Raw genomic sequence first — 15,915 nt, 5'->3', positions numbered from 1 at the left:
TCTCTGCCCTCCCCCCCCCCCCATCAACCCTCAGTTTGTTCTCTATGGTTAAGAGTCTCTTGTGGTTTGTTTCCCCTCTCCTCCCCCCACCCCGCCTTGGGTTTCTTTTTTTTCATTATGAGCATGTATTTGGCTGATCTTGATTTTAGGTTCCCCCCTCCCCCGAACCAAAAGGTCTCGCATATTTATTGCTGAACCAGTCTACTGGTGCAAAAGCATAGCACAGGTGCAGAAGCATAGCACAAAGCACAGAAGTGATTTCCTCGATAAAACATGTCTGTTTGTTGAGGCAGTGGGGGTGTTTACAGAGTGACGGGACAGGACACGTGGCCTTGGTGCCACATCAATGTGTGGCCGCGTCAGGTGTGACCCCTTGTAGGCGCAGCCTGGTTCTCCCCCAGGGCCGCCTCTTGGACCTGATTTTATTACCAGTTTTCATCTGAACCCACTGGGAAATGGGATGATTCTGCTTTCGTTTCTTGGCCAGGAATTGCTTGATCCTGGAAGTCTTGTGAGAAGACTCAGAACCACCAACCGCACACAGCACAATGGCGGAGCAAAGGGAAGCACTTCGTAGGTTTCCTGAGGGGCCTGGGCTGAGTGGGCCTTCCTCCTGAGAAGACCCTGCCAGCTACCAGGAGACATGTTACCCACCTGCAAATACTTCAGTTACCAGGCCAGGTGGATTTGGGGCCTGCAGGTAGTATAAATATCTATTTATTTATTTTTAAGAGAGGGAGAGTCAGTCCCAAGCAGACTCCAGGCTGTCAGTGCAGAGCCCTATGGGGGACTCGATCCCACCAACCATGAGATTGTGACCTGAGCTGAAATCAAAGAGTCGGATGCTTAACCGACTGAGCCGCCCAGGTGCCCTGGGCCTTACAGGCAGTTTAAGTTCAAACTCTGAACCTGTGTGAGGGCAGAGACCCAGGGCCAGCAGCTTCCATCCTGTGCCGAACTAAGGCAGAAACAAGTTTCTGGGGAGCCTCTATTTGCCTCTCCCCTGGTTTGCTTTTTACTGAGTGTACCCATCCATACAGGGGCCCCAGCAATAGGCATGTGGCCCGGTTCCGATGTTTCCCCTCGGCACTGGCCAGACGACGTGCCTCCCGTCTCCCCGGTCTCCTAGGCTCCCCACATTGGCCGGGATCCTCAGAGCAGCCCCTGACACAAGTGCCACTTCCTTTTCTGGTTTTAGTGCCCTCTTCGTTTGTGGCTCCTCTGAGTTCTCGGATTTCTCAGGAGTTAACAGTGTTTGAGGAATGTTTAATAGACTGAATCTTATCCAGCATCTTCAGTGTTTGTAAACAGGAAGGTTTTCCACATATCCTAGTCTGCTGTGTTGTCAGAGTAAAACCTTAGCCTGGCTATAGTTGGAGTGCTGTCGAATCTGGATAGTCTGGAGACGGATCTGTGGAACCTCCTTCTGTTTGGAGAAGGATGAAGTAATTCTTTGTATAAGCCAGTAGCAGGATTAGGCATCCAGAAATAGGGGAATGTGTCAGGCAGAAAAAGGTGTAGCTGAATATTTATTGTGAACCAGACTGTGGTCACCGGATACCATGTGCCAGTCTGGATACCGGATACCAGATATTGCCAGATACCAAGTACCAACCAGTTAATCTCCAAGCATATGCTGGGCCCTTGATCAGTGCTGAAGGAATGAAAGATAGGATTTCTTCCCTAAGGAACTTAGGGCCCAAGTCCGGGACAGTGTTTTGTAGCATGTGGCATGGCGCTTGGTAACAGAGCCTCAGCTGGCCTGCCTGAGTCTGTTTCCAGCATTCGAGAACCACAGGTCTGAGAAAGAGAATGATGTGCAGTTCAAGATGGCACCTTGGGAAGCCCAGCTGAAGGGTGCAGGCAGTAAATACCTTCAGTACTGACAAGAGGAGATGGACTCTGCCACAGGCACAGAGAGAGCACAAAATAAGCTTAATTGGGATGGAAGAGGAGAGAACATGGGGACTGTTTGCTTTACACTCTAGAATTTGGCTTCTTACCATGATTTGCTCCCCTCAGAATGGTATGTGTGGTGGTGGTGGTGGTGGGTTATTAGAGAATCAAGAAAGAAGGTAGGCTGTCATCTCCAAAGATTTCAGCCCGATACCCACCCCCATGCCTTTTATCTTGGACTCTCTCAGTCCAGCATCTCCCAGCCTTGTGCTCTCTTTGTCCCTTCCCTTTTTAAAAATAGCAGCAGAGGGGGCACCTGGGTGGCTCAGTCAGTTAAGCATCTGACTTTGGCTCAGGTTGTGATCTCACAACCTGAGTTTTTGGGTTCAAGGCCTGCGTCGGGCTCTCTGTCGGCTCAGGGCCTGCTTTGGATCCTCCGTCTCCCTCTCTCCCTGCCCCTCCCCTGCGCAGCAGACAAGTGATCTTTAATTCACCGTGCTTTTTCAAATGCCACCGTCTTGTAAGGAAGCCTTCTGACCGTTCTTCACTTTTTGGAAAAGGCAGTGCTGGGGTCCTGGGGAGGCGGGCCGGCTGCTCAGGTGGGTGTTGGAGTGATGCCTTTGGCAGAGGAGTATGAGGAGGACTTCCTGTTTAAGTTTAAAATCAAAACACCAGTGGAGTTCCTTTCTTCATTCATCAGCCTGTGACCAGAGGTCTGGGACCACAGGCTCTGTGATCTCTTCTTGGCGACTCCTGAGTGCAGCTGGGCCCTGTTTTGCGATGAAGACAACAGCGCTTCCAGATTGAGGAAGCCTCTGCAGTGTGCGGCTCACTTCTTACTAGGTGGGCCAAGGACCTCATCTCACTGCAGGGACAGTAGCCATTGATTTGTCATCTCTTGCCTTCATGCTGTGGTTGGAAAGCCTGTCCTGGGCACGCGAAACGCCCCGGGTCCCACCTGGAAGGTGCAGGGCCCATGGGCACATGGTCCTCCCAGACGTCGGCCCTGTGGCTGCCCCCCCCCTTCCTGACTCTTCCCTGCCGCCCCTGCCGTGACGACACCAGATGTCAGACATGGCTGTAAGGTGGGTCTCCTCAGAGAGGCGGGTCCCACGGACCGAGGAGCCGGCCAGCTGGTCGCCGTGCACCAGCTGGTGAAGAGGTGGGTCGTTGCCGCTGGCAGCAGTGAGGCTTCCACGTGTCATCCGCCGTCCCCATCCATTCCAGTACCCGCTGCAAAGAAGATGACTGATCAATATTTGTTGACTTAGCTGTTGAACGAATTACATTGTCTAAAAATTTAGAAACAACCCAGATAGCCAAATAATGTGAAATTTCACATTCACAGAGAAATTCTATGCAGCCATTAAAAAGAACAAGATTTACCTACAGATACTAATGAGGAAAGGACTCTCATGTTGCTTAAGTAGGAAAAATAAGTTGTAAAACAATAATCCCATTCAGGGGGAAAAACAGTTTTACACACACACACACACACACACACACACACACAGAGCAGACCTGTGTCAGAAACCGCCTAGCAATGCATACACTGGACTGCTGAAGTGCGCTTCTTTCCAAGCTTGACCTACGAAGGTTACCGCTCCTTGTGTGTGATTCTCTTATGTTAGGATTTGTTACAAGATCTATTATGTTTGAAATCAGAAAGCATAGATTTTTGGTGTTTTTTTTTAATGTTTTTATTTATTTCTAGGAGAGAGAGAGACAGCGTGAGCAGGGGAGGGTCAGAGAGAGAGGGAGTCACAGACTGAAACAGGCTCTAGGCTCTGAGCTGGCAGTCAGCACAGAGCCCGACGCGGGGCTCGAACCCATGAACCGTGAGATCATGACCCAAGCGAAAGTTGGACGCTTAACCAACTAAGCCACCCAGGCGCCCCTAGATTTTTGTTTTTTTAAGAAAAGGATTTCAAAGACATCTAAATAGTTGACAGAACTGAAAGTTCAGATTCTAAGATTAGGATTTACGAAAACACTTTAAGTTTTCTAGGAAGAAGGAAAAAACTTTCTGCCAAAGTTCTTTTTCAACAGTGCTTGCCTCCATGAGGTGCCCTCTCCATCTGCCTGGAAGCCACAGAGGGAGAGCCACCCAGTGTCCCATGGCTACGGCACCCCCATCCCACGGTTATCTCTGCACAGTACCTGTGCACCACTTCAAATCGTTCTAAACATTTGCTCTGGAATTACTGTTTAGGCTCTTTTGTAGCACACACTCGGTACTTAAAAGGAGAGCTCCCCAGCAACATCTATTGATTCGGCGGTCACGTTAATGCAGAACATTTTCTCCAAGATCTGAGCTCTGGGTAGTATTTTCCTTCTTTCCAGCATATCCACACACCTCTGAGAGGGAGTCAAGTGGCCATGGGCAGAGACTCACCCAACTAGGGCAATAAAGAGAAAAATTAGTCTAATGCATGGTCTTAACAAGAGGGGGAGTGTGAGCATGAATAATTAATCTCACTAGTCTGTGGCAATCAGATAAAATGAAGTCCCATTTGCTCAACCTTATTAAAAGAGAGAGAGCTCGGGAGGGAGGGAGAAATGGTAAAGGTCGTTAAGGGACTTTTAACATGGAAAGAACCGCCTCAGAGATGGGTAATGTGTTTTCTAGGCTCTGTGGTCTTTAACTAACCCTAATGGTAAAGGTACTCTTTGGATATTGTGATTCATTGAATTATTAAACATTTCAGAAGATACTTGACTCTTGACTACGAACTTTGATGCCTTTATGATGAATTTGCAATCTTTCTGGAGAGGGATCAGAGTTCCCTGTGTCGTTCAGAGATGACCTATCCACTTGCCATAAAAGAACTAGAAAAAGTAAAGATGGGCTCAATACCAGATTTTAATTCTTAGGTTTACCGGGGACATTTGCACCTGTAAAGCCTACCTTCCTACCACGGAAGTGGAACTATTTTACAAACAGAAAGAAATTGAGTCCTAGAACTCTACTGAAAGCCCTATTATAATATAGAAGTATGGAAAATCGCTTTTTGAATTGGGTTTATCCCTCCAGGAGATGACTTTACACAGCTTTTAGGTTACTCACTGTAAAGGAAAGATTTGATTACTTCTATCTTCTTACTTGGAAGACCTTTTTTTTTTGGATACCTTAAAATTGTTGATATTTTTTTCATTTAAAATTGTCGGAATTTTCTCAAACTTATTTTCAACTGCGTGAAAATAAAAATCTATCTTGTTCACAGTAGTCTTTATGATTCGGAAGGCAGTTTAAATTTCAAAATGGCTTCTTTCAGCCTCTTTCAGGTGCTGCTCACACCAGTTCATTAACATTAGTCTTTGTTGTTGTTGTTGTTTAGCTGTGAAGCATTCCCAAAGATTCACTTGTTAGAAATATGTGTTGATGAAGAGATCGTGGTTTTCAAGGAAATAAGAATCTGTATCCTGATCATTGATAAACGTATAGGTTGAGAAGAAGAAGATAGTACATCCTTTTCTCGTGTGTGAGAAGGGAGGAGAATCCAGCTACACAATATTAACATTGAAACTTCTGAGTTCAGTACTTGGAACCACATGATCAACAGAACAGAATGCATGTCCAGGGAGGGCGTGTGTGTGTGAGTGGGTGAATGAGGTGGCTTTAGAACTGTGAATTTGGGCAAGGGCTGTGTCTTCACAACACAGTACTGACAACAGTGATTAATGCATAGCAAGCATTTAATGTTAATGAATTGAATTCCTAAGATTTTTTTAGTAAAAGACTTAAATATTCTTTTTTTTTTTTTAATGTTTTATTTATTTCTGAGAGAAAGAGACAGTGTGAGCAGTGGAGGGCCAGAGAGAGAGGGAGAAGCAGGCTCCAGTCTCTGAGCTGTCAGCACAGAGCTCAACGCAGGGCTTGAACCCACAAACCGTGAGATCATGACCCGAACTGAAGTCGGATGCCTAACGGACTGAGCCACCCCAGACTCCCCAAGATTTAAATATTCTTTAGAAAGATTCCTTATAAATTCTCCTTTTGTTTTCTTTTTGCTGGAGAGAGCACAGAAATGTTCAAATGTAATGAATACATCGTCTAGAGATCAAGGATAGTTTATTGGCCTCTGTACCTTATAGAACAGAGCCTCCTATAACTCGCAAGTGGAGAACGGCGGAAGAGAGAAATGTTTGGGCATGTCCATTGTACCTCAATAAAAAAGGTTTTTTTTATTTTTTTATTTTTTAATGTCTGGGAATAAGGCTTTGTGTGTCGGTCTGCAGTTGAGTCTGAAGGAGTCACTGGTCGTGTAGTGATGAAGTGTCCATCTTCCAGGATCTGCGTACTGTTGTTTTTGCCTTCCGGGGTGTCTCCAGAGAGAGGAAAGAATAAAGAGGACGCAGGTTGGCTCCTGTGCAGACATCAGAGAATCAGAAAGCCGCTTCTCCATCAGAAGCAGTCAGTGACCCTTATTTTCCAGGCTGCTTTTTCGGGCTTCGGAAACTGGGAAACCTCCTATCCCCGTTTGGCGTTTTCTTTTGTGTCCTAAGATTGTGCACCTTGGCCTGAAGAATTATTGGATGTTCTTTTATTTTTCTTTTGCATTTCCTTTTGTCATTCTAATAGCCATATGCTTACACTGTCATTACCTGGAAAAGGTGAGGAAATTAAGCGGCAGATCCTCCTCCTTGTAATAGGAGCTGGGGGGTACTGGTGGCCCTGCCCTGGACGGGGCTCGGATGCGAAGTGTTGGACGTCGGCCTGCCGTCTGCAACTGCAAACCCACGTCTCTTCCTTCCTTCCCAGATCCTGGTGTACAGCCTGGAGGCAGAGCGCTGCCTCTCGAAGCTGGGTAATGCCCTCGGGGACTTCACCTGCGTCAACCTCAGAGACAGCCCTCCCAACCTCATGGTCAGTGGCAACATGGACAGGAGGTATGTCTGACGGAGGCCTGTGGCCACAGGCGCTCCCGCTGGCTTTGCCCCTCCGCCTCGACCCTGCGGTTCTCGCTCAGTCCCGCTGCTGCTCGCACCGCACCGCTGCACTCCACAGCCTCGCCCGCCTCGGTCCCACCCCGAGCCTTAAACACCATCCCTGCAAACGCAGAGAACAAAGTCTTGTATTAGGTAATAGTTGGACAGGGCTGGGTCTCTGCCTCATTTCTGAAACACTACGGGAAGGTGGTCTTTCAAGCCATTTGGTGGACACAGTTGGTAGAAGGTCCGGTGAGACCACTTGGAATATCTTTTGTCCCCCCCTGCTGCAAAATTTGTTTGGCATTTGAAAGCTCACTTTCTAATATTAAAAACAATAACCTAAGGGCTGCATCATGTTCAACAGAATAGGGTCGCCTGCCAAGTGATGTCAAGAGTGTATTTCAGAACGCTGTGGTGTCCCTCTGGTGACGGGGGGTGGGGGGAAGGGACTCGATGGGAACAGATTCCAGTTTCTATTTAGCTGATTAGCAGTCTTCTCTCTAAAGCTTTGGCTGAGGGAGTCAGATTTTCCTGGTACAGGGTCCAGTGCCAGCCGCGACGCTCCAGGAAGCATCAGCACGAAAGGATTAAAGTGTCTGAAAAGACCCTCTGAGTCCAAATTTTAGGTCTTTTTCTCTCCCCGTCCCCTCTCCCCCTTGTCTTCTCTCTTCCTTGTCTTTTTTTTTTTCTTTTCTTTTCTTTTTCTGGCGGCTTATCTGCCGTGTCTGATCCAGTGCCCCGAAGAGAGGTAGCATGGCTAGAGGCCAGGGTCTGCCGGCGCCCCCTCCCCCGGGCCGGGCCCCGGGCTGCAGGTGGTGGGCTGCTCGGTGGGGGGGTCAGACCGCGAGGCGGGCACTCCTGCGTGCCAAGTCCCAGGCCTCTCTCTGCCACACCGGAGCAGCAGCTTGCAAAAATAATTATCGTGTCAAATAATATTTTCCACTGCTGACCTTCACCCCTCTGCTGCCCCCTTCCCTTAGAGCAAAGGGATGGTGTGAGTGTCCTCTGTTGAAAGAAAATCTCTTCTCACGGCTTCGTAAAATGGCTGATCATTTCTGATCTCGAGAATTGAACTCAAGTGTATGTCCCATTTTTCTATTTAAAAACAAACAAAAAGAAACCAGGCTTGGTAAGTGGCCCCACATGAGGCACAGCAGATGGAACCGATGAGGTGGTAGTTTTACTCCCGTGTTTGAGTGTGTAGACTGAGCTGTGCAGAGGCTCCAGGCTTATCTGATAGGATCTCCCTCCACGGACGCAGCGGCTACTACCTGCTTTCCAGGAGAGCAGATGCACGGGGCTCCTGGGGGCATCCAAATGGAAGGGTTCAGGATTGTAGCTGATGCTTCGGAGTTTGTTTACAGCGGGAGCATTTACTTACGTGTTCCGCTACGGCCAGGCTCACGGGACACCGCAGCAGCGTTCCAGAGAAGAGGCGTCTCCCTTCGGCGCACCTTCGCCCATCGGCCGTAGGACGGTTAAAGCCACGTTCCCCTGGCCCTTGTTGGCCGAACAGCTTCCTTGTCAGTCAGGAGACCTGCAGACTCCGCCAGGCTGAACTTCTCCCTGGAGCAGGGCCGCCTGATTTACATCCCCGTCGCCAGCAGAGGGGCTGAGGCCCTGGGTAAAATGGCTCTCCGGTCATTTTCTTTTTTTCCTTTAATTTTTTTAATGTTTATTTTCGAGAGAGCACAAGAGGGGGAGGGGCAGAGAGAGAGACACACACACACACAGAATCTGAAGCAGGCTCCAGGCTGTCCGCATGGAGCCTGATGCGGAGCTCGAACCCACGAACCTCGAGATCATGACCTGAGCCGAAGTCAGACGCCCAACGACTGAGCCACCCAGGCGCCCCTCACTGGTCATTTTCAAGCGTAGATTTGACCACATTAAGCCTGTTTTATTAGGAAACGAATGTTTTGGTTTTTGTTGTTTGTTGTTTGTTTCTTAATCCACTGCCTCTGTGGGGTAAAAAGACAAGACTAGTGGTTTGGTGTTCAGGAGGGGTGGACAGTGTGGCGTTTCACCAGGGCGGCAGGACTGCGTGCCGGCTGTTTGACCGCTGTGGCGCGGAAGAGCCCTGTAAGCAACGTGAATTTGAAACACAGGCGTTAAATAATTATATGTCTGGAAAAAGAAAAGGATTAGGAATCTAGGCTTTCAGATTAGTAGAGGGAAGTCGTGTGTGTGTGTGTGTGTGTGTGTGTGCTCCAAAGGCTTAAGGAGCTACGAGTAGGATCTCACTAGAAATGTACATCCAGGCTCATACAGCTTATGTTTTATTTCAAAAGTGGGAGTAAGGGGTCAAATGCTATGAAGAACTATATGTACTTGGCTGTCACTTAATGGCCAATACAATTGTAAAACCCTGGAACCTCCTTTTTTATACTTAAACTTAATCTGCATTGCACTCTCTTTGTACTCTGTTGGTAACTTAAGAGTGAAGTGGATTCTTTTTTTTTTTAATTTTTTTAATGTTTTATTTATTTCTGAGAGAGAGAGAGAGAGAGATAGCGATAGCATGAACAGGGGCGGGTCAGAGAGAGAGGGAGACAACAGAATCCGAAACAGGCTCCAGGCTCTGAGCTGTCAGCACAGAGCCCGATGTGGGGCTCAAACCCACGAACTGTGAGATCATGACCTGAGCTAAAGTTGGACACTTAACCGACTGAGCCACCCAGGCGCCCCAAGAGTGAAGTAGATTCTAAAGATACATAAAATGGTCCCAGGTTAGGACAAAAATAATCTTTCATTAACATAAGGAAATCAGCAAGCATGTGGAATTTTGTAAGGAGTTTGGGGGGGCGGGAAGCGAGGGGATGGATAGGCTGAAATTAAAAAGGAAAAAATAGTAGGGCACCTGGGTGGCTCAGTTAAGCAACTGACTTTGGCTCAGGTCATGATCTCTTGGTCCATGGGTTCAAGCCCTGCTTCGGTCTCTGTGCTGACAGCTGGGAGCCTGGAACCTGCTTCGGATTCTCTATCTCCCTCTCCCTCTACCCCTCCCCTGCTAGTGTTCTGTCTCTTTCTCAGAAATAAACATTTTGGGGAAAAAATATAAAGGAAAAAGCTCACCCAGCCTGTCACCCTCTCCAGAAGAAACAGGTTAGAGTCTGATAAAGTTGAAGAGAATGATTGGGTGGAAACAGCTACGATCGGATGAGAGAGAGAAGGGCTATAAAGCAGGGGCAGAGAGAGGTGTGGCTCTGCATGAGAGTTTAGCACTGTGGATCAGCGACTTCTGAATGCACACTTCATCCTTTCCTGGTAACCAAGAAGAGCGAGGAGTAGTGGAGTGCCGCCATGCATGCTCCTCCCCACAGCGTCAGTCTAGTGCTCCGGGAGTGCTCAACACGAAGCTCTGTATTTATTCTAAGATGCCCTTCTCTTTTTACACGTTCACATCTGTGAAATCGGGACTCGCCCTTTACAAGGACACTGTAAAATTGGCAGCATTCTTAAATGTTAACCAAAGTCACAGTGCTTCTTGCGATCAATGGCGTTTTTAATTAAATGAAAGTATGTATTTGTTCAGTGAAGGCAAAAATGAATTAATGGCCTGGGAATAACATTTACGAGAAGCCTGAATAGATTACTAAGAGGAAGATTGCAGGAAAAGGCCACTTGGTGGTGGTGGTTTTAGTTGAACCTCTGGCGTTCACTGAGCATTTAAATCTGTAAATGTAAGTCTTCTACCAAATTTGGGAAGCTTCGGCCATTACTTGTGCAGATGTTTTATTCTGCACTAATCCCCTCTCCTCCTGGGACTCAGTGATGTCAAAGTCACACCTTCCAATACCGTCCATCAGTCGCTGAGGCTGTGTTCATTTTCTTCCCTAAACTTTCTGTTCTTCAGACTGCACGGCTGTCCGTTTGAGTTCAGGTTCACGGCCTCGCTCTGTCATCTCCATGTTCCTCCTGAGCCCATCCAGTGAATTTTATTTCAGATATTTTTAGTTCAAAATTTCCACTTAGATCTCTTTCTCTGCTCAGAACATCACTCTTTCTTATCATTTGTACCTTTACTCCTTGGAATATAGTCACAGTAGCTGCTTTTAAAGTCACTGATGATGCCCCAAATCTGGGTTTTTTGTTTTTTCCCCATGAGAGTGGGTCACATTTTCCTGGTTGTTTTTTGTGTTTTTTAATTTTTTTTGCAGTGGCGGTGGAGGGGATGGTATGTCAAGTAATTTAGGACTGTTTCCTGGACATTTAGAATGTTACGTTGTGTCTGCTTTGGATCCTATCGTATAATCCTCTGGAGAATGTTAAAATTTTTCTTTTCAATAGGCAGTCGTCCTGGTTAGGTTCCCACTGGAAGTTCTGTCTTCTGTGGGTGGTGATTCAAGTGTCTGCTCAATTTTCAAAGGTTCTTTTTTTTTTTTTTTTAATGCGTCTCTGGCTCTGTCCCACACGCATGCTACCCAGGGCTTAGTCTGAGATAGTCTTTTACTTTTCAAAACTAGAATGCAGGTGACCTATAATGCCATTAGTTTCAGGCGTACTCAGCCATTTTATCCATTTATCCATCACCACCAGACCAAGTGCAGTTACCATCTATTTCCAGATGATAGTATTCTAACATTCGGGGCTGTCGTCCCCTTGCTGTACTTTTCATCTCCGTGGCTTATTTTATAACCGGAATTCTGTACCCTCTTAGTCTCCTTCACCATTTTGCCATTTTGCTCATCCTCCGGCCCCCCTTTCCTCCGGCCGCCACCAGTTTGCTCTCTGGATTTATGAGTCTGTTTCTGGTTTCTGTTTGTTCGTTATGTTGTTTAGAGTCCACATCTGTGACATCATATGGTATTTGTCTTTTTCTCTTTGACTTATTTCAGTTAGTATAATACCTTCTAGGTCCATTCACGTTACAGGAGGAACGATTTCATTATTTTGTGGCTGAGTAATAGCCCCTTGTACATGCACACCACAGCTTTATCCTTCCGTCCATTGACGGACACAGGATACACAGCTTCCGTATCTTGGCTCTTGGAAATGATGCTGCAGTGAACACAGGGATGCCATGCATCTTTTCGAATTAGTGTTATTTTCTTTAGGTAAATAACCAGTGATGGAGTTTTGAATTTTTCGAGGAACCGCCATATTCTTCTCCACAGCGGCAGCACCAGTTTACATTCCCGCCAACAGTGTAGGAGGGTGCCCGTTTCTCCACCTTGTCACTAACACTTGTTATTTTTCTGTTTTGGTTTTCTGGGTTTTTCTTTATATGTTCATATATTTATTTTGAGAGAGAAAGACAGAGGGAGAGAGAATCCTAAGCAGACTCCTTGCAGTCAGCACAGAGCCTGACACGGGGCTCGATCTCACAACCATGAGATCATGACCTGACCCAAAATCGACAGTTGGATGCTTAGTCGAGTGAGCCACGCAAGGGCCCCCTTGTTATTTCTCTTTGACACTAGCCATTCTGGCTGGCGTGAGGTCGCCTCTCATTGTGGTTTTGGCTTGCATTCCCCTGGTGATGAGCGGTGTTGAGCATCTTCCCATGGGTCTCGGGGCTGTCTCTGTCCTCGGGGAAAAGGTCTGTTCCGCTCACCAGAGGCGGCAGTGGCTCAGGTCTGAGCTGAGATCGTACAGCCTTTCCTGTACTGCTTTGGGTCTGTACTGCACAGCTCACAGGCGCCGGGATCCGGGACGGGCCTGTGTGCATGAGTGCTTTCAGTCAGTGTCCCCCCCGCCCCCCGCCGTTCCCTCCACTCTCCAGCCCTGTCCTCCTCATCCCTCCTCTCTCCAGCCCTGTCCTCCTCATCCCTCCTCTCTCCAGCCCTGTCCTCCTCATCCCTCCTCTCTCCAGCCCTGTCCTCCTCATCCCTCCTCTCTCCAGCCCTGTCCTCCTCATCCCTCCTCTCTCCAGCCCTGTCCTCCTCATCCCTCCTCTCTCCAGCCCTGTCCTCCTCATCCCTCCTCTCTCCAGCCCTGTCCTCCTCATCCCTCCTCTCTCCAGCCCTGTCCTCCTCATCCCTCCTCTCTCCAGCCCTGTCCTCCTCATCCCTCCTCTCTCCAGCCCTGTCCTCCCCCTCATCCCTCCACTCTCCAGCCCTGTCCCCCTCATCCCTCCTCTCTCCAGCCTTATTTAAATTTTTAGCAGCTTTATTGAGACAAAAGTCACCTGCCTACAACTCACCAATTTAAACTGTACAATTGAGTGTAACCTTCACAAGGTTGTGTGACCATCCCCGTCATCCCAGTGTGCTTGGGACATTTCCTGTAAATGGAAGTGATCTTTCATGACTGGCTTCTCCCACTTAGCATATTGTTTCCAAGATACACTTGTGTGTAGCATGAATCACTACTTCATTCCTTTTTATGGACAGGCAGTCTTCATTGTGTGAGTATACCACACTTCTTCATCAGTTAATGAACATTTGGGTCGCTTCCACTTTCTATTATCAATACATCTGTCGTCATTCAGGTACAAATTTTTGTGTAGATGTGTTTTCAGTTTTCTTACATAGATACTTAGGAGTGGAGTTCATGGCTTCCATGGTAACTCAGTGTTTACCCGTATCAGGAACTTACAGACGCTTTTTCAAAATGGCTGCACCATTTCACATCCCCACTGCCATGGGCGACGGTTCTTACTTCTCCACGGCCTCGCCAGTACTTGCCCTGGTCTCTAATTCTAGCATAACGGACATGAAGGGGTAGCTCATGGTGGTTTTGATTTTCATTCTCCTGGTGGTTGATGATGTTGAACACCCTTTCATTTGCTTTTTGGCCTCATCAGATAAATGTCTGTTCAGATCCTTGGCCCATTTTTTAGCTGGGTTGTCTTTTTAATTGATGAGTTGTAAGAGTCTTTCATAGATCACAGATACCAATCCTTTATCAGACACGATTTGTAAGTATTTCCTCCTACTCTGTGGGCTGTGCCTTCAGTCTCTTGGCGGCGGCCTCCGAAACACAACAGGTTTTAATTTCAGTGATGTTCAGTTTATCTGTTTTTTCTGTCACCAATGCTGTTGAGTGTCCTATTGAAGAAGCCATTGCCTAGCCCAGGGTCACTAAGATTTACTCTTATGTTTTCGCTAAAGAGTTTTTCTAGTTTGGGCAGCTACAGTAGGGTCTCCAGTGCATCCAGAGTTGATGTTTGCATGTTGTGAGGTGGGAGTCCAGCCTCACCCTCTCGCGTTGTCCCAGCCCCATCTGTTGAAAGGACTGTTCATTCCCAATCGAACTGCCTCAGCGCCATTGTGGAAAACCAACTGACCATAAAATAGGTTATTCTGAGTATATTCATCTGATTAAAATATAAAATCTAAAAGGATATTAAAGTAAGCTAAATGTTTTCGCGTTTCCAGTTTGGGATCTGGTGCCATATTATTTGGGGGTTATGTATGTCACCGTCATTGCTCACAGACCTCCTCAAGGCCATCCAGCGCTGGCCCAGCTGAGGAACCAGGGCCCGAAAGGTTGAGTCATGGGTCCGAGGGTCCTGCTGCTGTTCATGGACAATGTAAGGAGTGTTCTAACCCTCAGAGAGAGAGAGCTTTTAAAACACATAGCTCTGAGCAGAGCCTGGAGTTGGGTCATTGAACTGGGTGGTTCCACTTTAAAACTGCATGTTCTAGTTGCTGTTTAAAGTGAATCCTTCACCAGAGGCCGTCGTCAGTGCTATATAGATAAGGCCATTGATTTTGGTATAGAAGGTTATATACATGTAAGATCCTCTCTAATAACCCAAGTTCAGTGAGACAAAACAGAATCCTGTGTTGATTTCTTTAAAAAAATACACACACACACACACACACACTAGCTTTCTTGATTAATTTGATCTTTAAAAAAACACACACACTTCCATTTTAGTGGCTTCTTACTTGTTCCATCTATTTTCTGGATAGAAATGCAGCTTTAGGTCAGGTCCTTCTAAATGAAACTGCTGAGCCAGAGTCTGAATAGGCTTCATCTCTGCCCTCACATACAATTTGCCTCATTATCATACAGAACTGTTTATTCCAAGTCAATGGGNCCCCCCCCCCCCCCACTCTGGGAGCTCACTTCTGGCCCTGACAAATAGGAAGTGTGGTTCGCTGCTCCCTGCTGTCAGCAAGCGAGCGAGCAAGCAGGGCGCGAGTGTTGTGTTCGCTCCATCTGCAAGTGTTCGAGTGGGTTATTGAGAGCTCTGAGCACAGGACCAGCCGGAGTGGGCCTCCCTCTCTGCTCCAGCACGTCCCCTGCCCGTCAGATGGATGCTCCTCTGCTGGAGTCTCTGGAAGGTTCTGGTGTCTTTTATTTTAATTGGCGGGTGAGAGCCGACTCCTACGGCGTGATTTTCATTAGAGAGGGGCTGGAGAGCGAGTGTTGGAACGGCCCTCCAAACCCAACCATGAATATTAAACATAACACAATTACAGCTTTCGGACCAATTATTTTTCTCTTCTTCGGGCGAAGTTGGTGAAATACTCGCAGGACAGGAATTCACCTTATCTAACGTTGGCCTCTTCTTGTCCCTGGAACCGGTGGTCTTGGCATTATTTTGTGCCCGTTTGTGGTGCCCAGCATGGAGTCTGATCGGAGCCCTGAATTTGCCGACACGGGGTTCAGGCTGGGGTAGGCCGGTCAGGGGGTTCGAGGCCCACACCGCTTCCTTCGTGGGAATGAGTGGCCCGTGAGGACTCTGCCCGCTGTGGGGTGCGCCTTTCTGTCTGTAGCCGAGAAAGCAGAGTGCCACCTCTCCCAGGAGAGGTCATGTAAACGCTCTTCCTTTTTTCCGGTGGGGAGTTCAAGTCTGTTTTGGCCCGTTTTTTGTTTTCCTTAGTGATGTAAAATACACAAATGCTGTATCTTTTGGTGTATTTGTTTATTTTGTTTGGAGCCATCCATGCTGGTATCTGAATACAATAGGAAAACAGATGGCAAACTTTGAACTTCTGGACCAAATTTGTGTTTGCCTTTGTCTTCCTAACAGCCAAACTGTAAATTATGGAGTGTAAATATTCAACAGAGGAGCTCTTTATGAAAATCACCACAACGAAATAGGCCCTTATTAACCAGATACGGGGCTGAAGAGTACTTGGGCCAGAATCTCCCCCTGCCCTGCCCTCCCCCGCCCCGCACCCCCGCCCC

General features: G+C 47.5%; 2 protein-coding genes across 2 annotated transcripts in view; one reads left to right on the top strand and one right to left on the bottom strand.

The window, feature by feature from the left end:
- FBXW8 (F-box and WD repeat domain containing 8) overlaps positions 1-15,915 on the top strand; it is a 114,573-nt gene that overhangs the window by 90,356 nt on the left and 8,302 nt on the right. Inside the window, exon 8 of the mRNA XM_077766033.1 lies at positions 6,659-6,786. Within this exon, the coding sequence (XP_077622159.1) occupies positions 6,659-6,786 (128 nt within the window). The remainder of the gene's footprint in view (positions 1-6,658; positions 6,787-15,915) is intronic.
- Positions 344-3,101, bottom strand: LOC144233204 (putative ribosomal protein eL39-like 5). Its single transcript, XM_077766037.1, has 2 exons — positions 3,015-3,101; positions 344-520 (listed from the first exon to the last, which is right to left on the bottom strand). The coding sequence occupies exons 1-2, from the start codon at positions 3,099-3,101 to the stop codon at positions 344-346; spliced, it is 264 nt and encodes an 87-aa protein (XP_077622163.1).

The sequence above is a fragment of the Crocuta crocuta genome, unplaced genomic scaffold, assembly GCF_008692635.1.
Source record: "Crocuta crocuta isolate KB4526 unplaced genomic scaffold, BGI_CrCroc_1.0 scaffold339, whole genome shotgun sequence".
Classification (NCBI taxonomy): domain Eukaryota; kingdom Metazoa; phylum Chordata; class Mammalia; order Carnivora; family Hyaenidae; genus Crocuta; species Crocuta crocuta.
Note: the sequence above shows the minus strand (reverse complement) of the source record. Positions and strands in the feature narration are given on the sequence as shown.

Bases quoted from the DNA above. Each gene is read 5' to 3' on its own strand.
- LOC144233204 (XM_077766037.1), bottom strand. From the start codon at position 3,101: ATGACACGTGGAAGCCTCACTGCTGCCAGCGGCAACGACCCACCTCTT. The intron at 521-3,014 runs GTCCGTGGGACC...GGTGGTTCTGAG, and splicing joins ACCAGCTGGCCGGCTCCTCG to TCTTCTCACAAGACTTCCAG.